Source organism: Castor canadensis, chromosome 5 (assembly GCF_047511655.1).
Source record: "Castor canadensis chromosome 5, mCasCan1.hap1v2, whole genome shotgun sequence".
Lineage (NCBI taxonomy): Eukaryota > Metazoa > Chordata > Mammalia > Rodentia > Castoridae > Castor > Castor canadensis.
Window position 1 is genome coordinate 176,145,323 of NC_133390.1, and position 23,023 is coordinate 176,168,345.

The window sequence follows — 23,023 nt, forward strand, 5'->3', positions numbered from 1 at the left end:
TGTGGGCCTCCCACACACTAGCAAGTGCTCTATCACTAAGCTGTACCCAAGCCCCCCTTTTTTTTTAAAATTTTTATTTTATTCATATGTGCATACAATGTTTGGGTCATTTCTCCCCCTTTACCCCTGCCCCCTCCCTTACCCCTCGCTACCTGGTAGAAACTATTTTGCTCTTATCTCTAATTTTGTTGAAGAGAGAGTATAAGCAATAATAGGAAGGAACAAGGGTTTTTGCTAGTTGAGATAAGGATAGCTATACAGGGAGTTGACTCGCATTGCTTTCCTGTACATGGGTGTTACCTTCTAAGTTAATTCTTCTCGAACTAACCTTTTCTCTAGTTCCTGGTCCCCTTCTCCTATTGGCCTCAAATAGGATGAAATGTAACCGTCTTTATCTTCATAGCACCTGTTTTTGTGTAAGTGGATCAACTGTCACTTGATAGTGTAGGTACTCACTTGTACTTCTTGCTTAAGCTCTTCTCCTCACTGGACTGTCTCCATGCAGGTTCTGCTTCCTGCGGTGCTGTGGTTGTGTGTTTTCTGAACGCGCCTTGAAAGAGATAAAAGCGGAAGTTTGCCACACGGTGAGTTTCTGGCATGTTCCATTTATTCCCTCTTGGTAGCTGAGTCTACAGTTCCTCCCTCTGTTGAATCCTGAAGTCCTTTCTGAAACATACAACTAGTATGTTGCTTCTCTGCTATAAACCCTTCCATGGGTCTTCATTGTGGAAGTACGGACTCAGCCTTTCATGGCCTGAACACTGCCATCCTGCCCAGGCCAGACTACATGTGGGCTGTTGCCTGGGCTGCTGCTCTCTCCCGGGCTGCATGCCCTCTCCTCTGACCTGCCAGCCTGGGAGCCCTTGCTCCCCGAGAGCCTCAGTCACTGAGTCCTTACTTGCCCAGTGAGTCCTCCTTCTATGTTCGCTAAGTGCCCTGTTACCTCTCGTCTGTCACCATAGTACACCTGTGTATGAGTGTGACTTCCTGCAGACAGTAGGTGTCCGTGGAGCAGACAGGGCATGCTCACCTCTTCATCTGCAGGCCTTGTCCTCTCCTGGACACGCCCTCAGCATGTGGTCGTGTGACAAGCATGTGCTTTGGTGTGGCATCGCCTTCTCAGCCCGCACAAAGGGAGTCCTGATGACTTGGCTTGCACAATAGTGCTGCCAAAGCCCGGCACCTTCACAGCATTGCTGTCCTGCTGGCCTCTGTAAGGCCTGCATCCAGCATAATGCCGTGGATGCTTGCAGTAGCTCCTGACTGTTCACCTGTATTAACTCAGCCAGAGTTTGTTAGGCGTTGTATTGCTTCTTCCTTTTGTTGCTGTTTCAGTCAACAGCTTTCACTGAGCAGCTGTTATGGGCCAGCCCCTGTCCTAGGACGTAATTGGTGGGATATCTGGGAGGAAAAGATCCATGAAGGTCCTGCCCTCAGATATCCCATGGCAGCAAGAGAGGCACTCAAATAAATGTGTAAGCATATATCGCCATGTGACAGATGCTCAGAAGGAAGCAGACAAGGCAGTGTAGCAGGGAGAGATCACCTCAGGGGTTGGTGAAGGCATCTCTGAATGGTGAGCTGAGCCCAGAGGGCACAAAGGAGCCAGCCATGCAGTGCAGGGTAGCAGTATCTGAGGGGGCAGAAGCAGCTGCACAGCAGCCCAGAAGTGACAGGACCCTACTAATTCAAAGAACAGCAAGTGTGGCCCAGGTGGAGCGCAGGAGATAAGAAATAAGTGAGGTTAAAGTTAGTCTGGGGTCTCGTCTTGCAGGACCAGGGTGGTCATGTTGGTGTTTGTGGATTTTATTCTAAGATCAGTGGAAAGCTAGAGGGCAGTTTTAAGGTGGACCAGATGTACTATAGATTTAAAATGAGCCCTCTATAAAAGAAGCTGAATGAGTAGAACAGCCTGGATAATTCCATTTATATAGGGTTCAGAGACAGGTGAAAGGTAATTGGTGGTGAAGAAGTCAGTTGGGGAGGGGGCATGAGAACTAAATAAAACCTTTAGGAATTTGGAAGCTTTCTTTTAAAGAAAAGGATGATACACTTGGGACTTAGTGATATGATTTAGTTGGCGACATTTGTGTTGTCTTGATGAAGGTAATGTCACAGATGTTCTGAGGGAAAGTAAGATCCCTGTGCTTGAGAAGACTGCAGTCTTGTATCAGTTATGGCCCATCCAGTTCCCTCCAAGTAGAGGTAAAGATGCAATTGACATTCAAATGCCAGAGCACATTCTTTAGTCTGTGCTGCTAAGAAATGGTCTTATGAAGGGGAGGCATTTGTTCTGGGCCTGGAAGGAACCACATGATTCTCAGGAGTGAGACTGTCCCAGGGATAGGCATGACTGTGTGAGGTGGGGTGCTGCTTCAGAGCAGTCCCCAGGATATTAAATATCTGAGACATCACTAAGTAAGGTGGTGACTCTCATCGGGCTCTCCTGCACATCTTCTGCATACTTGTGGAGAAAGTTTCTGGTCATAGGATGTTTTTGTCACCTTTCTTAACACTTGCTAGTGATCTCAGAGAGAGCAGACTAAACTCAGAGCACTTAAGGGGCTTCTGCCCACTAAAAAGGAGCTTTGCATATGCCCTGAGCTCAGATGTGTGCACATTCTTACAAACAGTGTGTAAGATGTTAGCAGTTAGACACAGTTGCACGTGCATTCAGGAAACTAATATGAAAAAGGTAGGAAATGAAGCTGAAATTTAGTCCAGAAACCAGATGACATAACTTAGCACGTCCCCAACCAGCTATATGTGAATTGCCTCAGGAGCTTGTTCAGTGCCCATTCTCTGGTTCAGACCCACTCAGTGCAGCTCTTCAGGGTTGCTGCCAGAGTCCCGTGACTTTCTAGTTTTTCCGTTTCCAGAATAACTATAAAAGACACCAAGGCTTGGGGCACTCACTGATCTAAAGCAGTCATACTGCTGTCCTTACCCCTCAGTGAGGCCCATAGACTGCAGTGCAGCTGTCCTTGCAACAGACGCTAACTTAAAGCCTCGCTTACAGAGCAGCTGACACAGGTGCAGCTGGCAGTACTGTCTGCACAGAGTTGCAGGGACCAAGTGCCAAGCCAGGCAGCTGCTGAGACCTCCTGCAGTTAGGCAGGACTGGCTGTAACTTAGGAATACCTCATAGAGAATACTTTCTTGAGAATAAATCTGTTGCAAAAGACAAAATAAAGAGCTCTTTTCACTTCTGTAATCTCATAAACATTGCCTTTGCACAGCTAGATTGGATACTCTGTTAGTTTGCTAGAGCCGCTGTAAGAAAGTACCATACACTGCTCAACTTAACAGAAAATGATTGTCTCCCCGTCCTGGAGTCTGGAAGTCCATAATCAGGGTGTTAGCAGGGCTGTGAAGTAAGGAGCCATTCTAGGCCTCTGCTTGGCTTGTGGCTGGCCTTCCCTATGTTGTATGTGTCTCTGTGTACAGATCACCCTTGTGAGCACACCAGTCACATTGGCTTAGGGCCTGCCTAATGACCTCATGTTGACTAATTACACCTATAGCCGCCTGTTTCTAGATAGCACTGAGGTACCGGGGGCTAGGGCTTTTAACATACGAATGTGGAGGCAAAGTTCAGCCTGTAATACTACACAGATTAGAGAATCATAGAGCATGGGGCAGACAGTGGTACACAGGAGTGGGATTCACTCATTCATTTCTGCAGTCCATCTCACAGTCTGTCTGTGTTATTACAACAGACTACCTGAGCCTGGGTAGTGTATGAAGAACAGAAATTTACTTCCTGGCAACTGGAGGCTGGGAGGTGCCAGCATGCTAGAGAACGTCATGCCGTGTGTTAATGTGGTGGAAGACATCACGTGCAAGCGCGAGTGATCTCGTGGGAGAGGGAGGGAGAGAGGTGGGTCTCAAGCCTGAGCAGGCATGGGTCGAGCAAGCATCCTTTTATGAGGAGCCCACTCCCATGCTAATGGTGTTAACTAATTCATGAGGCTGGTGTCGCCTGACCCATGAGGCTGGTGTCCCCCTGACCCACACACCTGCCCTCAGTTCCCACCTCCCAACACTAACGCATTGGGAATTAAGTTTCCAACACATGACCTTGAGGGACACATTCACACTATAAAGCACTGAGAACCTGAGATATATCAGTTTTGGTTCACCTCTCTGGACCCCAGATTCTCATATGTAAATAAAGACATTACAGTAATTCACAGATGCTTTCCTTCTAGATTGACAGTTTTTAAGTCACATTTTAAAGTGAGGAAATAAGTGATAGATTCAGATACTGTTATCAGGAGTTAAACATCAGTTTCTAATCTAAAGTTCCTAAAGTTTAGTAGTACCAAGTATATTGATCAGGTTGGCTAACTGCTGTAACTAAGGACCCCCAACTTCCAGTGGTAACTCAAAGTTCCAGACTTTTGCTGTGTAGTAGCTCTGACCTCCTGTGGTTTGGGAGTACTTTCCTTGACTTAATGGAAAGGAGAGAGAGCATCTATCTTAGGAGATTTTTATGGGCTAGACCTGAAATGGCATATCACACGTCTGCTCACATTCCATTGGTTGGAACTCAATCACATGGCATGAGTCCCTGACTTCCAGGGAGCCTGGGAAATGTAGTCTAGCTGGATACCTAGGTGAGTACTGGCCACTTCTCCCAAAAGGAAAGATGGCAGTGCATCATGAAAGTATGAGTGGAGAGAGATGAAGCCACAGTGTGAAGACTAAAATACTTTGATTTTTTTAGGCAATGTCTGAGATTTAGAGAAGTCACTGATAGAAGGACAATGTCAGGAGCCTCAGTGGTATTTGAGGCACGCATTTTCTCTACTTTTCAGCTTGTAGTTTCTATGAGGCTTGGCTTTTTAAAAATACTCTTTTTTTTAAATCACCCCCTACCCAGCCTTGAGGGATGAATTCAGGGCCCGGCAGGTGCTAAGCCCACGTTCTACCACTTGAGCCATGCCACCATCAAGATTTGGCTTTTCAGTTCACAGGAAGAGACGCAAAGGTTTGAAATAGCTTTGGTTCCACATTGTATAACACATGGTGTGCACACTTAGTTTCAGTAAACAGAATCAAAACAGATGCAGTTGCTAGGTTTTTTGTTTTCACTATAAACAAATCACTAGCCAAAAATTTAATTGGATTCCCTACTGTGTTCTTCACTTCTTGTAATATGAAGAAACACAGGAATGATTACAGGTTGCAGGATAAATGATGTGCTGTAGTCAAAGCGGCACCTGCCATATTGTTATGGGAGACTTGAGAACAGGGAAATGGGACACCGAGGCTTTTTCAGGAAGCAGGGTTTATTAGCGTGCCAGCAGTGACTCAATGAACTTGTGTCCAAAGGCTGAGCCCCGAGAATAAAAGGGTCTTCTTACCTTATATATTCTTGTAAGCAGGTTACAGAAGCAAGAAGCAACACCTATTCCATATGTGGTTACACACTATTTCATCGGCTAGCTTTTTCTCAACGCTAAGTGACCTTTTTCACGTTTAGATTCTTTAAGTTTTATCCCCCTGCTATGCCATCCCCTCCCCCCTGCTACATTATCAGAACATAGACTTGCTTGCTTTTGTTCTGGCCCTCCTCCCTGCTACAATATTGGCATGATCTGGGAGGTGTTTTATTTGTTTGCTTTTTAAGAAGTACAAAATCTCAGGCCCTACCCCAACCAGACCTGCAGAAATGGAGTCCGTTTTACCAAGATTCCCCCAGGTGATTTGTATTCACAGTAGTGGGGTGTGAGAAGATCTGATGTAGGTTGTGAGAAGTAGGGTGCACTTAGGCTCTGTAAGTAGGTGAACAGAGTGTGGGGGTGCTTTAAAGTCAGAAGTAAAGGCAATTGTCAACTCTTGCTGGTTTTGTTTTTGTTTTACATTGTTTGTTTTCATGGAGGGATTGAAATGGAAAGAAAAGATTAAGTTGGGGAAGGGAGTATTCTTTGAAAGTAGTCAGCTAATTCTGATTTTTAGGCTTTGTCCTCCTTCAGGTTGTTTTAGCTTTCTGCAGTCTCTGTGGTCTTTGTGAATGTTAAGACTCAGGGAATTGCAACTTTACACATGAGAATGATGTAACAAAAATTAAGCAGTAAACTTCATGTATTAAAAAGAAGAAATTAGAGACGTTATCTGAGGATCCCTACATCACCTTGGCATCATATTTCAGCCATGTTTATATGTGATTTAATTTTGTTCTTTTACTCTATAAATGAACAAACTGAAAGAAGTCTGATTCAGAATAGTGAGCATCAGTTTCTTGTTGGTTCTGAAGCTAACAAAGAGGCCACTGCTTGCCTTGGCTTCCTGCCTGCTATGGTCATGGCAACCTGTCCTCCCTTAGCCTCCCCAGTACTCCACTGGAGCCTAAATCTCATGCTGCTTTTATTCCACTCTGCCTTTATGTGCATTTCTTACATTTATTTCATCATGCTATTTCTGAAGTGATATGTTCAGGTAGCTGCTTCTGTTAACAGTGTTTGATCTGGGAGCAGATTGTGCCTCCTCATAGGAGGTCAGGTGGTGTCATAATGGAGTGAACTCTACAGCCAGACAGCCTGCCTGCTCCAAATCCTAGCGCTACTTTCCCCACCCTGTGCTCCCGGGAAGGTTCCCTCATTTCCCTGGGAAATTTCCGCCTATGGGAAAAGTGTCAGACTCTGTTTTGAGTGCTTCATCCACAGTAACACACTTGGTCCTCACAGTTGTCTTGCTGTATAGTTACTCTTAGTAGGCGCCGCTTCACAGTATATACTGTGGTTTGACATTGAGTGAAATGAAAGCAAGCCTGTGTTGGAAGTAACTTAAAGATTTGAGGTTTTGGCTGGTGGAGTGGCTGAAGTGGTTGAGCGCCTGCTTAGCCAAACATGAGGCCCTGAGTTCAAACCCTAGTTCTCAGGGAAAAAAAAAAGATTTGAGATTTATTTCATATGTGGTCTGCAGTTAGTTTCTAGTGAGTTTTTATAAAATACAAGGGACACAATTGCGGTAAATCCAAGCTTTCTGAAAAACTAGCAAGAATGTTGACAGCACTGCCTGTAGAAATGTGCAGGAGCCCGCTGTGTGCTGTCACAAGGCTGTCAGTCAGCTTTTCTCCTTGACAGTCTTAACATTTTCATTGTGTGTTAAGAGGAAGAAATGTTTGTTTAAACAAAGATTTTAATACTCTGTGGTCTGCTTAAGTTTGTTTTGTGGTATCAGCATTCAATTCTCTTTTCCTTCTATTTAGCATCATGCTTTTCCAGGACTATTTTATTGCCTCAGTGGATTTTATTTCACTTCTATCTATAGGAAACGTCAGTTTACAGAGGGGTTTATATTTTGCCTTCAAAATACATGTTTGTTTAGTTTCCACCCTGTGGTTCCTGCATATTTATAGTTACTTTATGTTATCCTATTTAATAGCTGTATATTTAATCTTGTATGATTCCAAGAACACTTTTAGAGAATGAGAGCACAGATAACGTATTCAGTGACGGAAGCAAAAACAAAAAAGTAGGGACTTTCAAAGAAGGAGACCTGGATCTATGACTAGAAGTGATCAAGACCATTTGTGCCTTAGACCTGGGCTGTCCAACACACCTAGTATTTAAAGTCGAATTACTTTAAAAAACTAAATAAAAAATCCGGGTTCATGTTGCGAGTGCCTATTGGTTCACTCGAGCACAGAGAGAGAGTACTCAGGAGACTCTTATTTCAGAGAGCAGAATTTTATTCAAACTCATTCACATGGCACTTTCCTATGGATCCTAATGCCTGTCTCTGCTACCCTAGCCAGCCAGTTTACTCAGACCTTCCCCCAAGCCTTCTTTGTCTTCTCAGCCAATGATGGGGGCGTAGCTATGCCCCAGGGGATCCTCACAGCTGCCTTCAGTGCAGGTCCAGTTCACGGTTCACCGGCGACACCCAGTGGTCGTCGGGAGAAGGGGCACGCTCACAAGCTGCGATTGCCTCCACGTCAGGGCCTGGGGGGGACTCCTGACAGCGTGGTCTCCGATGTCAAGGAGACGAGCAAGGCTTTAGGTTCTGACCTGAGTTTATATACCCTGTGGTGACCTCACCACTTCTGTTATCCACACTGTCACCTTCGGGTTGGCTTATTAGCATAGCAGCTTGTCACACTCCGGCTGTCTTCTAAGTCCTAACACACACTAGCTAATACTTCTTATTTCACCAATTTTTCATGCTTTAACACAACACAACCCATCAATACAACAACAGTCTTACATGTGTTCACTCACCACAGTTCACTTCCAGAGTCTCACTCAGCATATCTCCAATGTCCTATAGACCCTGAGGGTGTGGGAAGCTGGGCAGCTCAGCTGGGATTCATCGGACATTGCCAGACATACCAGTGGACAACACATCAAGACTTACAGACTGTAGGCAGCCTTTTTAAGAAGCTGCGTTTTCCACTCTGGAGTGAATTCATCTTACTCAGAGAAACAGACTTTTGGGTATTTTTCTAGGATTCACCAGAATAGAGTTACACTGTTCTCAGCTAAAAGGACAGTGTTAGCAAGGCACACTTTCGTCCTGGGCAGGAATTTGTTCTTTTGTTAGTATCTTAGACACAAGACTGTCCAGGCTGTCCAAAAACTCCAGTTTGAACCTAGATCTGAGCATGTAGAGAATTTTGCTTTTCAGCAGCTGTTTTCTGAAGCATTCAGATTTCCAGGTGCTCCTCCATGTGGCCCCAGTGGTTACTTGAATCATTTCGTTCTGGTGTGATTTCTTTCTCAAAGCTATAGAGAGACCTGTACTTGAGAGTAAAGTTTTCTCAATAGCATGTTTCTGAACTCATTCTAGGACTAATTTTTATCCAAGAATTATTGTCCCCTTCTGTGGTTCTGTGTTTGCTTGTTTCAAGTCAGGAAACAATGATATCAACAAGGAAAAAAACGCTCTTTAGTGTTTCAGTTTCATGTTAAAATAACTCTCCTGTTGAAAATGCCAGTGTGGTTCTACAGGGACTTCTGCCTCCCTTAGGACTTTAAGTCTGTGCTGCCTCTCTAAGCATGTGACCACAAGGGGGTCTGTTGAGGGCTCGAATTTGTTGACAAACAAAGAAGGCGATCGAATTATCCATGGCAAGTCTCCTAGTCCATATACACAGGCATCTTGGACATAATGGCCTGCAAAAAGAAACAGGAAATCTTAGCTGCCTTTGTTTCCCCACCAATCCATAGTCTTGTAAAAAAAAAAGCAGTGCACACATCTCGAACACCACTGCAGGGCCTCTATGCTTCAGAAGAGTTAAGTAGCATTTCCATGTCTGCTGTGACAGGCTCTCATGTCAGCACTTGAGTTTATGATTTCTGAAACATTTATGACTACTTTAGGTGAATACTGTGGAAGTTTAGCTAGCTGTGGGCACAAGGTGGTATAAATCATAAGGTGTATAAATCATAAACATTTAGGCGGATAAACTTTCAGTAAGTGAACACAGCAGAAGGCTGTTTGTTTGTTTTGAGAGGGTCTCACTATGTAGGCCAGGCTGGCCTCAGCTTCCTGAATGCTGGGATTACAAGCATGTACCACCACTCATGGCTAAAGTTTTAAATTTAAACAAAAAACAAGCATCTGGCTTTTTCTCCCTGCTCCTAGTAACACAGAGCCTTGCTCCAAAGCATGCTACTACTTGCCAGCTGCCTGGCTTATTTTTACAGTTTTCCTGATATATAGCCATATCCATTCACTGGGCTTACAGGTGTATGGTGAAGGGCAAGTAGTGAAGGGTGAGTAGTTAAAACTCCACACCACCAGAATCAGAAAGCCATACCATGTAGCCTCCTGCAGACAAGCTTTGCTGCTCCTTCTCTAGAGCAACAGGCTGTATTTGTTATACTTACATGCTCTCTAAAAGAAATAAGGAAAAAATATTACAGGTTTACTTGTTGCAAAGGTGTATTTTCTTTTTTGCAGTACTGCGGTTTGAATTAAGGCCTACACCTTGAGCCACTCCACCTGCTCTTTTTTGTGGTGGGTTTTTATCAAGATAGGGTCTCGTGAACTACTTGCCTAGGCTGGCTTCGAACTGCCATCCTCCTGATCTGCCTCCTGAGTAGCTACGATTACAGGTGTGAGCCACCGGCACCTGGCTCAAAAGTTTATTTTCCAACCTACTAAAAATTGTGTTTTGATTAGTTTTTCAGCAGAATCTTGGAGCTACATACTTAATTTAGCTCATTCAACTTAATGTGAAACTCAACTGGCACCCAGCCACAGAGTGACTTTCTGGAGAAGGCTGACTACTTTGGTTTCAGATTCACATAGATGTCTTAGTGCACATTCTGCAGCGAGCCCTCGCTGTGCCATCCAGTGCTACAGGGCTCAGGGGGGCACAGAAATCTCCCTGGCGGCTGTTCTTATGCAGTGCTTGGTGGGGAGGATGGCCTTTCTGCTTTGTCCTCTTGATATCATCCCTGAGGAACTATGGATTCTCCCTGTCCTCTGTCTGGTGTCTCTGAGGTTTTAGTCATGGGAGAGTTGTGGGGTGCATCACCAAAGCAGAGTTTGTGATACAGTGCCCTTGTTTGTGAAAGATTTGAGAGGCTCTCAGCACACCAGTTGTGAGAGAAATGCCTGAGTGAGGAGCTACAGAGCTCTTCATGACTACTCTGCAGGGTGGAGAGGGAAGGTCCAACTCTCTCCATTCACCCCAAACCCTAGTCTGGAGACGGCTGCTTGAGAGGCTCAGATAACATTGGGGAGAACAAGGTGGATGACAAATGGCTCACAGCACAATGCTAACCAGTCCAGCAGAGATGTGCCAATGCTGTGGAGAGCCCATGGAAAGGAAATGTGAGAGGGACTGCCTGATCCCTACATGGAGCTGCATGTGACAATGACAGAGAATGCAGAAAAATGCACTAGCTGAAGGTGGCTGTGACATAGCACCCCCTCCTCAAGGTCGTTTGGGCTCTGTCATTCATCTGCAAGCAGTTTCCTAACACCAGCAGGACCACAGAGACACAAAGACCCATTTTCACAGTGCACTTAGGCATGGCCCCAGGTTTGCACATAGCAGACCAGACATGCAAAATAAACTAGGGTCCCATTTCTAGCCATTTAAAAGATCAGCCTAAAATAAACAGGTCATAGACCAATAAAAATATGCCAACTCCAGTGCCAAAGTAGGTTAAAGACGAATGATTCCTGCTGCCTGTGCACTGCCTTCCTCTTGACAGGTGCCAGGCCAGAGGGCTGGGATAAGTTTTGTAAAGTGTTTTTAGAAGACAGCCATGGTTAGATCAGGGAGCTGTTCAGAGTGACAGTTGAAAGTAGGCAGCAAACATTCTTTCTTTCCTTTTTTTTTTTTTTTTGTGCTGAGGGATAGTACCCAGGGCCTCAAGCATGCTAGGCAAGCACCCTACCAGTGAGCTACATCCCTAGCCCTATTTTCTTTTGCTGACCTCAAACTTGCAATCCTCCCGTCTCCTCCAATGAGCTGGGATTACAGGTACAGATTACCACACCTGCCCTTGACCTTCCTTTAGAAAGCAGGCTCTCATTGTCATTACTCACTGGGGTTGTTAGGACCAGCAAGTAAATGCTCAGATAAGCAGGAGGCTCATATTCTTCCAGAAAACATGATTCCCCTGGAATGCAGGTGTTAATGAAATGTCAACAAAGGTCATTGCATTAATAATGACTCAGGATTCATACAGTGACAACCTGAATGTTTCACTAATGTGTAAATCAAAACTAGTAACTGTAAATGGTAACAAAGTCATACTCCCTAAAAGGGGATACTCAAAGGCTTTTGTCAGCACCAGCTTCAAGGTGCAAGTTGTTGTCACAGGAGAGCAGGAACACAGCCGTCTATAGCAGCATTGAGCGTCAGCACCCACATGGACCAAGGCTGGCATAGAGATGGTGGCAAAGCTTAGGAGCTCTGGCGCTGGGCCTGCACTCAGTCCTCACGAGGATCCTTAGATGGAAACTATTATCACTTATCCTTTCAGATAAGGAACCCCACAATCAGTGACAGTCACTTTCAGAATGGGTCTCAAACCAACTGCAGCTGCCACACATGGGGCGAGCTCGCAGTCTAACTGCATGCAGAGGAACAGCTATTCCATTATGATCAGTGACAAAGAGTTCTTTGCTTTTAACCACCCAGGCAGTAGTCACACAACTTTGAAAATGTGCCATTTTTTTGTGTTCGGTTCCAATTCAAATCTCTCTATATGTATACCTAAATCACACTTATAGCCAAGGTATAGCTGATTCATTTTTCACTTATGCCCTGAGTTTTTCACACTGTTTAGCTTCCTATTTATAATTTTGTAATTTTAGCTGGTTAAATGTACCTCTCTGCAAATCCCATCACTTTGTACTAAGAATTTCTGTCAGTTAGACCTCCTGTAGTAACAGCTGCCACCCACCCATGCTGACCACATGTCAGCTCTGGGCCCTTTACAGAGAGGAGCAAAATTCTTTCTGGTTTGTTTCAGTCTTACAAACACTGGACTTTCTGCATGCAGTAACCCCCTGCACAATAGTATTTTTAAGAGTTTCTTAGAAAGAGCATTGCTGGACTACTATGGGATCAGCACAGGAAGGATAAGCAGAGAGAGGGAGGGTCTCTGTAAATGGAAGAGATGCTGGAGAGCACCTCAAGGTGTGGGACAAGAGAGAGTAAAACGTGACAAACAGTTTGAGGCACTGAAAAGTGCTTCTGAGTTGGTCAAAGGAATCTACTCTGCACTAGATTCTAACTAATTCCCACTTAATGGCTTATTCTTGCATCAAACATTTGCTCTGAAAAACCAGTAACAGGCTGATGAGCTGCTGGACCAAGGAGAAGACTGAAAAGTTCATGGAGTGAGAATAATAAGACTTTGATTTGAAAATGTGCGGATTCGTTGGTTAATTGATTGATTGATTTCCAGCAGCACTGGGTTTGAACTCATATCCTCATGCTTGCTAGGCAAGCACTCTTAACGCTTGAGCTACTCCACCAGCTCTGTGCAGATCTTACATTAAATGAAAAGCTTTGTAAAATTGATATCCCTGCTAATTGAATCATCACTAATTCCAGATTAAAATGGTCATAGTTCTAGCAAATGAGAAGCTCTGAGTTCAAACCTCAGTACTGCCCCCCCCCAAAAAAAAAGGGCAAAGAAAAGATGGTCGTAGCTTTCTCCCACATAACGTTTAGAAAACTGTAAGGTTGCTTGTTTTTGTTTACCTTTACATTCATCGTGAATGCTTCCTTCCTCCGTTCTCCATTTCATGGCTCGGATGTTTCCTTCCCAGCCAGCATCTAGTGTAGCACCTGGAGCATCTGGGGAGAAACAAAACCAGCATGACTGTGGACTCCAGCATCCTGGCCTTTTTAGTACAGGTTCTGCATTGTCGCTGCCCTTCCCTGAGATAATAAGGCCATCCATGACATAGACAGGAGTACTACAGTGACAATGGAATAAGGGCTGACAAAGGTCTTGATCTCTATCTAGGTACCTGGGTTTCATTTTTCACCCCTTCTCCATCCCTGTAGCTCACTTGAAGTTTTTAAAGTGCCCTCAGGATCATGTTGGGTGGTTTAGATTGTGTTTTCTCTGTAGCAGCCCTCCAAGATGATTTGGAACTAGGGCTTACACTGGGTTGGAGAGGTCATGAAAAGGTTCCAAGCCAGTTTCTGCTGGATCCTTGTTTGCACTATCGTCTGGGCTGGAAGCTCAGTGATTCAAGCTTGAATCCCTCCCTAAAGGAGCCAGGAAGCCTTTCCCAAACAGAAGATATGCAAGTCACTTAAAGCAGGGCATTGAGTATCAGGTTCGCCCAAACACATTACTAGTTTTGCTGTTTTTCTTTTTGTTTTCTTTTTTGTTGTGTGTGTGTGATTGGAGTTTGAACTCAGGGCTATACACTTGCAAAGCAGTCACTCTACTGCTTCATCCATATCTCCAGTCCTTTTTGCTCTGATTATTTGGGAGATGAGGTCTCACAAACTGCCTGGGCTGGCCTCAGCAGCAATTCTCCTGATCTCAGTTTCCCAAGTGACTAAGATTACAGGCGTGAGCCCTCCACCTCTGGCTGGTATTTTCCATCCTTAAAGAGCCCTATCCCAATGCTGGGCAGTAGGATCTGTCCATTGGTATTTATCAAGTGAATGAAGAAGTGAAGAAATGTCTAAAGGTTTATTATGCTCAGCATTTTGAAAACACTCTATCTGAGAAGCAACGTGCCAGTGCTTCTTTCTGGAGAGAAACTAAAGCAGCCATGTTGGTCTGGGAATATGGCTGTCTTGGCTAACTTCAGATCCCTAAAACCTAAGACCCTCCTGCACTTGGAAAGTGAAGTTCTTGTAAAATGGAGAACATTTACAAAGCCATAGAAAAATAGCTGAATCCCATGCTGTAGCTTCTGATGTGAACAGACCTCCATATTGGTGGGTTGTTCTTACCTTTTAGTCGGTTCAGGGTTACCCAGTAGTGCTGTTCTGGGCAGTGGATGTCTTTGGACCACTGAAGCATGTCTTTTGCATGAATGTCAGTCAGTACGAACTCTACAAACTTCCTCGTAAGTACATAGTAGGCACTTCCAAAGTAAATTGTTAAGTTGTGAGGTGGCTCTCATTTGAATCGTTCATTTGGAGATACATAGCTACTTCCTTCAGGACTGGACTTGGGATGACCTTGAGCAGTTTTGGGCTTAGTGTTTGCAGGTTGGATTAGTCCAGGAGTGATATTTTTTCCATTCCATTTGCTTCTGATGTAGTGTATGATTTCCTTGTTGGTTTTGATTGGAAAATCCTGTCCACAGAGGTTAATGACATAGTTCCACTGGAACTCGGAATGAGCGAGAGCTTTTCATGCAGTTAATATCTGCCTGTAGCCTTGTAAAACCAGCATATGCCACCTCCTGTCGCCTTGATGAGATGAAGATGTTTTCAAAACAGTTGGCCAGGGTCTGGACAGCCACCTTGTTCCTCCTTGGGGCCTTGTTGTCAAAGTGAATACAGTAAACATTCTGAGGGGCATATATCGCTCTGAGGAGCTGCACAAACATGACCAGCTCCTCATGGACAGTTATAATGTATGCCAGAGAGAAATTTCCCTCCTCTGCAGACAGGGCTGTGGTTATGAAACGCAACCTCCGGGAAATCCTGGAGCACTTTCCTGGTGCACGTAAGTAAGCCAGCATTTCAGAAGCTCGAGGGGTTTTACAGAGGCTTGCAATTTGGGGTGCTGCCTCTTTCCCTTCAAATAAAGCTGAACACAGTTCATCTGGGTAAAAGCCACATTCTACCACTGCTGTATAAGTGGGCTCCACCTCGGCTTCCTCAGGAGGTGTGTTTCTTAAATAAAGAAAGACAAAGACGCAGATCACTGCACTCACGAGAAGTCCGGACTTGGTGGCTCGAAGCTGGCTCATGTTTTGAGCTCCAAATGCATTCTTATTACTATTGCTTGAATTTTTTTCCTTTAAGCTTCCTAAAAGAACAACAGATAGCATTTAGAGTACTGTAACTTCACCCACTACCCCTGGTTTTATTGGAGCATACCAAGCTACATGTATTCACAGTGGATAATTTGACCAGATTTGTTGTGTTTTTGTTTTGTTTTGAGACAGTTGAGACATGGAGTCTTGCTGTTGAGAATGAGGTCTTGTTGTGTTGCTCATGTTGACTTCAAACTCCTGGACTCCAGCCATCCTCCTATTTCAGCCTCCCCAGTAGCTGAAACTATAGGTACACACCTCCATACCCAGCTATAATTTGACCTCTGTGTGTGTGTGTGTGTGTGTGTGTGTGTGTGTGTGTGTGTGTGTAGTGTACCCATGAAACTATCACCACAGTTAGTAACAGACATTTTCTCATCCCTCTTACCATTTCCACCTCCACATCACTAATGTGCTCTCTGTTGCTCTGGATTAGTGTATGTATTCTATAATTTTATATAAACGAGATCATACACTATACTTTTTTCCCTGGCTTTTTCAGTTACAGTAATGATTGTGAGATTCATCCTTGTTTATCACCAGTTTTTTTGGTTTGTTTTTTCAGTGCTGGGTGGAGCCTAGGCCTTACACATGCTAGGCAAGCACTGTATGTATCTCTGCACGACATTCCCTGCCCCCAGTTCTTTTTTGTGTGAGTAGTACTCCATCTCACAGCTGTGGACAGTTTACTTATTTGCTCAGCTATTGGTGAACATTTCAGTGGTTTCTAGTGTTTGAATACTACAAGGATGCCAGAAGCACTGGGCGTAAGTCTGTGTGGGAAGCCATTTTTGTTCCTCCTGGGTAGGCATCAGGTAGTGATGTGCTGGCTCACGTGTTGGTGTTCGGTTCTGCAGGAAAGTGGCTGGGGCAGCAGGTACAAGGGTCTTGACGGCACTTGATATGCTTGCTGTTTGGTGGTAACCATCTAGTGGGGTATCACGGTGGCTCCCTGTGACGCGTCGCTCCTTGTTCCCCAGTGGCTGGTGGTGTTGAGTGTATCTCACATGCTCTTCCCACTTACTTATGCCGTCATTCACTGTCATGTTGTGTTTTTCTTTCCAATAAAGGAAATGGCAAATTCAGAGAAATTTTGTGATGAGTTCATGGCTGCTTGTTAGGGATGGCTTCGGGGACTGAGAACAGCTTCTATCCAGTAAAGTCATGGGTGATGGGGCTGCCAGTCGGGCTATAGTAGGCACATGAGGAGGCATGCAGTAGTGACAAAGCAGCCAAAGGGTTTTAATGAGTTAATTGTACAAGGATCATCCTTTGGATAGTGACACGCTTGTCCTGTTAGATTTGTTTCCCTTTGTGAGTCCAGACTCGGTTTCCATTGGAAAGCACATCATCCTCCCAGTTCCTAGTTCTCAAAGTCTGTACTTTTGACTGTTGTTTAATTTTAGACTTGACATTGGTGCCTTCCCACATCTCTATTATAAATGGTATTTGGATAAAGTACTGACCAGGCAGCATTTTGAGTTAGTTACCCTTCCACTCTTAAATTTTGAGGCAATAAAAACTACTTTCAAATGCTTATTTTCATTGTTCTCTTTCTTCCACCCAACAGCTTGAAAAATAAAAAGCAGCTGCTACCCAGTTATCTCAGGTTTTATGTGGGATCAGTAAGTGTTTGTTGATTGCCCCAAACATCAACCCTTGTAGCCTACTTTCAAAGACATGGTACAGAATAGCTAATGCTTATCTTTATAAACATAATGCTCATTGTAATTTACACACTTCATATCTGGTTTCTAAAATAAACACAACCTCCACAATAAAAATAGAAATTGGGTGGGAGGAGACACTTATTAAAGTGAAATGAAAGTAAAGCTTTTTACAACATTAAGGACTGCTGTATGTGGCACATTTCCCTGTGTAAGAAGGGCCCTCTCTGCGCTGGTGAGCTTGGGGTACCGGGTATTTTCAGCAGTTTGTGTGATTAAATGAAGACAAGTCTTGGAGTGGCCCTGTGTCCTTCAGGGTGGTACCTGGGCTGAGAGGTTTCCCCTCTCTTCTGTAGGTGTCACCTGTCACCTGTCCACCTCAGCTATCAGCACCACTCTGACAGTCACCACTTAGCTTCGACTCAGGCTGGCTTTGAAGCTGGAATGATGTCTGCTGAACCCCATGGCTCGGGCCTCCAGCAGTTCATCTTTCACCGTCATCTTAGGCAAGCTCTGTGCAGCCAGCAGGCGGGCGTTGTGAAACGGCTGCTGTGGGTAGAAGTAGTGCTCACTCGCCCTGTAAGGAGACACCCAGTGGGGAGGCAAGTCCTCAAGCCAGGCAAGCTTCCTTTACAGTGCACAGTGCTGCGAGCTCCGGGTTCAGGTTCACACACATTTCCCTGTGCTCTTGGTTGACTTGCTCTTTCTAGACCATCAAGTCCACGTTTAGCCATAGTGAAAGTGTGCTGATTAAATGTAACTCTAATTAAGTTCCAAGAACTGAAGGTGGTTTTGTCCAACTGTGGGAAGTGTGCACTCCAAAAAGAACACAGTCTTGAAGCCAAGTATGGTGGTATACACTTGTAATACCAGCACCGGGGAGGTTGAGGCAAGAGGGCTGCCTAGCATGACCCGTCTCAAAACAAAAAAGTGTAATCTTAGTGATTTGTTGTTGTTGTTGCTGGTGGTGGTGCTGGGGTTTGAACTCTAGGCCTCACACTTGCTAGGCAAGTGCCGTACCACTTGAGCCATGCTCCCAGCCACTCATGCTTTTGTTATTTTTTGGATAGAGTCTTTTTGCCCAGGCCAACCTGGACTGTGGTCCATAGCTGGGATGGCAGGCATGCACCACCACACCCAGCTAACCCAGATGGGGTCTCTAACTTTTTGCTTGGGTTAACTTCAAACCTTAGTCCTCCCGAGTAGCTGGGATTATAGGTGTAAGCCACTGCACCTGGCTTTACTGATTTTTTCCAACTGTTGTTTTCCTCCACTGAAGGTTCTGTTTAAGTGTTTATTTACTTAAAGGCTTTAGAAAGAGTAGCCATTATCCTTGTATGAATGGAGCAGATGCCAAGTTTCTTGGCCAGCCAGGTTTCATTCCTGTGCCATGTGTCCTTGGATATTACTGAGTCACAAATGATTTCTAGAGCTCGAGAGCATTTTAAGGCTCTTCATGCACTGTCATTTCTTAGATTATCTTTCCTAGGACATGTGTACTTGTTTTCTTTTTAAGGGATTTCTGTACTTTTTCTTTTCTTTTTTTCTTACTAAGGATTGGACCCAGGATCTCATGCATGCTGGGCAGGTGCTCTACCACTGAGATGCATCCCCGCCTGGTGTACTTCAATCTTTTGGTCCTCTAGATCTGCAGCCTTTGAAAAGTAGTATTGTTTAAAAACAGTATGTATGCAGTAGAATTAAATAGCTTCCAAATGTGAGTAACATAAAGACTAGACATTTAACTGACTGAAGTCATGTGACATTTAAGAAATTAGAGAGCATCTTTCGGTGGGAACAATTCAGAGGAAAAAGTGTAACTTTCTCCCTTACAGTTCTCAGAGTGAAATTGTTTTATGTTCTTTGTCCAACATAAAATACTCTAAGGAGTTTATCCAAATTAGAGCCTGCGGCATCATCCCTGTGCAGTCCCCTCCACCCCCCAGCAGGCCTGGACAACAAAAGCATTACAGGTTTGCTGTCACGGTCACCCCAGGACAGTTTGCTTTGGAGCAGTTGTGTGGAATAGGTTCTGATGGGATTTCACATGTTAAAAGGACTTTGTGGGGAAGTTGGCACAGTTCCACTGACATTAACTCTTTTACTGAATTTTCCATGCTTTGTTTTGCTTTAGTTTGCTTCTTTTAAAGATAATTCAGGTGAGTAAAGAAAGCTGAATTGAATACGTTTGTCACATAGTTTGACATTAATCAGCAGTAATAATTTACTAAATACCCAGATCAAGTTTTTCAGAGCTTTACTTAAAAAAAAAGCCAGCAGGGCTACTCATGTTGCATTTACCTTGTTGGGAGTATAGCACTTAGCTTGGAGGTTGAGGGAGTGGGCTTTGCCTCGGGGCCTGTGCAGACTCACAACTGTGAGTGGACTGGGTCAGTGCACTCAGTTCCTGAGTCTCCACATTCTCCCCTGCAGATGGGTGCAGATGATGCCTTCTCCTAGTGACACTGGGGAGGTGAGGGCAGCCTGGCCCTCAGGAAGTGCCCAGAGCTTGCCAGCCCTACCGTTGAGCAGCTCTCAGTCCCTGCAGTAGGGTAGCCCAGACCAGGAATGTCGGAGCTCCTGCCACCTACTCCAAGTGAATCTGAAATCACTGCAGGTGCGCAGAATCAGTGGCCTGGCTGTTCTTTTTGTCATTGCTGACTCAGAATGATCAAAGCACCTTGAACATTGGCTGTTCTCTTGAACTGTTCAGCTTGGCATGGTAGCTGGGCTAATTGTGAATTTTCAGGCTCCAACTACCCAGTAAAGGGGATGTCCTAGTCACAGTGTGCTTATCCTACCACAGGTATAAATGGTTTTTAGCCATTTTGATGTAGAGAACAAAACTTCACTTTAGGCTATCCACTCAAAACAGTCACAGCTAGCGCATGTTTTCTTTTCATCAAGGCACCCAGCTGAAAGAGGCTTGGGTGTGCCCTTGAGGCTGACTTACTTGCTGCTTCCCGTGTGAGGAATTAACACGAGGGTTTTGTAAATTTAAAACTCTTACTGATATGACATTGTGAAAACATTCTACTTTTCTTTGATTTAACCAAAAAGTAGAGACTGTTTTGAAAGAAAAAGATTCCTGCAAATCTGCACTTCATTCTTTTCTGATATTTGAGTATTGCATTCTGGCCATAGAGAAGGTAAAGAAAAACACATTTTACTTCAACCCTGTTAGAATAGCCATCATCAGCAACACCACCAACAACAGGTGTTGGCGAGGATGCGGGGAAAAAGGAACCCTCTTACACTGTTGGTGGGAATGTAGACTAGTACAACCACTCTGGAAAAAAATTTGGAGGCTACTTAAAAAGCTGGACATCGATCTACCATTTGATCCAGCAATACCACTCTTGGGGATATACCCAAAAGACTGTTACTCCAGAGGCACCTGCACATCCATGTTTATTGCGGCACTATTCACAATAGCCAAGTTATGGAAACAGCCAAGATGCCCCAGCACAGACGAATGGATTAAGAAAATGTGGTATCTATACACAATGGAATTTTATGCAGACATGAAGAAGAATGAAATGTTATCATTCGCTGGTAAATGGATGGAATTGGAGAACATCATTCTGAGTGAGGTTAGCCTGGCTCAAAAGACCAAAAATCTTATGTTCTCCCTCATATGTGGACATTAGATCAAGGGCAAACACAACAAGGGGATTGGACAATGAGCACATGATAAAAGCGAGAGCACACAAGGGAGGGGTGAGGATAGGTAAGACACCTAAAAAACTAGCTAGCATTTGTTGCCCTTAATGCAGAGAAACTAAAGCAGATACCTTAAAGCAACTGAGGCCAATAGGAAAAGGGGACCAGGAACTAGAGAAAAGGTTAGATTAAAAAGAATTAACCTAGAAGGTAACACACACGCACAGGAAATCAATGTGAGTCAATGCCCTGTATAGCTATCCTTACCTCAACCAGCAAAACCCCTTGTTCCTTCCTATTATTGCTTATACTCTCTCTACAACAAAATTAGAGATAAGGGCAAAATAGTTTCTGCTGGGTATTGAGGGGGGGAGCGGGAGGGGGCGGAGTGGGTGGTAAGGGAGGGTGTGGGGGCAGGGGGGAGAAATAAACCAAGCCTTGTATGCACATATGAATAATAAAAGAAAAATGAAAAAAAAAATAAAAAATAAAAAATAATGCCACCAGCCAGGTGTGCTGACACAGCCTGTGATCCCAGCACCCCAGAGGCTGAGGCAGGAGAGTCATGAGTTTGAGGCCAGCCTTGGGCTATATAGCAAGACCCTGTCTCAAGAATCAATAATAATATAATAACACGGCCTAAGCCGTGTAGTGTGGTGATGCTGTGTAGGATGGAGCACTTACAGAAGCTGCTGCTTGCGCTGCGGGAGTGAAGACAGCGGCCAGGGCTGGCCCGCTCTCCTCTTTTTTCTGCTCCATGCCTTGGCTCTTGCTGCACATAGCTGCCTGGCAGGCTGTGCAGCCATGCCTCCCTGGAGAGTATTGCCGTTGCTTCTGACGCTTACATGGAAAAGTCGTTGCTGTTTTTGCCTCTCTGAGTATTTCTTGGGGACTGGATCACTGCTGAAAAACACAAATGGGACCACACCAGAAAATGCCAGCCCAGGTGAAGGCAGTTACTGCTTGGGCCACATCCCCAGCCTTTTTGCTTTGATTATTTTGGAGATAGGATCTCTCTCTCTATTTTTTGGCCAGGGTTGTCTTGGACCATAATCCTCATATTTGTGCCTCCATGTAGCTGGGATGACAGGCGCGTGCCACCACACTCCACTTTTAATTGGTTGAGATGGGAGTCTTGCAGACTTTTTGCCCATGCTAACCTTGAACCCCCAATCTCCACCTACGAAGTAGCTGGGGTTCCAGATGGGAGCCACCGATGCCCAGCTCATGGGTCACATTCTTGAAATACTTTAAAAAATTGGTGTGTCAAAAATTCAGTATCTGATCCTCCCCATTAAAGGGATAAGTATGAGTCGTCTTAAAATTACATTTCTCCCAGAATAGTGTAGGGGAAATGTGGTCGTTTCAGTGTGACTAGCTGGAATGCCAGTATCAGGGACACAGATGACCTGGCGCTGCTCTGTCTCCTCTAGCTCCACCATAGTGGACCATAGTGTATTTGGAGCATAGTGTGCAGTGGAGGCGGGTCCTCCCCCTGCTGTGGGCCTCCCTCTGCCCCTCTCTGCCTGGGGTGCTTGTCTTCTTAACAAGTACTTAGCAAGTTGGCTTCCCTTCTCAGGTCCTGTGAGAAGTGTTGAGAGGTCCTGTGCAGTGTGGGCACTCCCTCGGCTCACCATAGACAGAGCTGTAAGAATGGTGAACCAAGGGACATAAGTCACGCCAGCAGGACAAGAGGCGGACCTCAGTAGGAAAGTGCTTGCCCAATGTGTGCCAGGCTCTGGATTCAAACCTCAGCACCACAGCAAAAAAGACACAGCTCTCACAGCACAGAGGTGTGTCATTCCCTCCATATGTAGCCCACACTGGATGTCTAGTCAGATGGGTACAGATTGTCTTCACCTAATGGTGGAGTGATTTTTGGAGGATGGATAGTACAGTCACCATAGAAAGATGTCTTCTCTGAGCAGATTTATCAAATCTGCATAGTCTGCGTGATCTTAAGGCCTTTCAGGAGTGACAGCCAGTGTAACTGATGATCGATCCTGTGGAGACATTTGAGCTCTGTAGTTTGAGGTTCTAAATTTTGTTAGTGGTGGTGAGACTGGAGGTTGAACGTAGGGCTTCAAGCTTGCAAAGCAGATGCTCTTCCACTTGAACCATACCTCAAGTTCATTTTTTTTTTTTTTTGCTCTGGTTATTTTGGAGACAGGGTCTGGTGAACTGTTTGCCTAGGCTGGCCTTGAACTGTAATCCTCCTGATCTCAGCCTCCCAAGTAGCTAGGATTACAGGTATG

General features: G+C 44.8%; 2 protein-coding genes across 2 annotated transcripts in view; one reads left to right on the forward strand and one right to left on the reverse strand.

Moving 5' to 3' along the window:
- Positions 1–23,023, forward strand: part of Rtf2 (replication termination factor 2) — a 39,674-nt gene that overhangs the window by 10,114 nt on the left and 6,537 nt on the right. Inside the window, exon 5 of the mRNA XM_020170139.2 lies at positions 506–584. Coding sequence (XP_020025728.1) covers positions 506–584 — 79 coding nt within the window. The remainder of the gene's footprint in view (positions 1–505; positions 585–23,023) is intronic.
- LOC109690676 (beta-1,3-galactosyl-O-glycosyl-glycoprotein beta-1,6-N-acetylglucosaminyltransferase 7) lies at positions 8,896–15,481 on the reverse strand. Its single transcript, XM_020170138.2, is given in 4 exon segments — positions 8,896–9,122; positions 13,184–13,279; positions 14,402–14,801; positions 14,803–15,481. Coding segments are annotated over 4 exon segments (1,374 nt in total). The 5' UTR covers positions 15,454–15,481.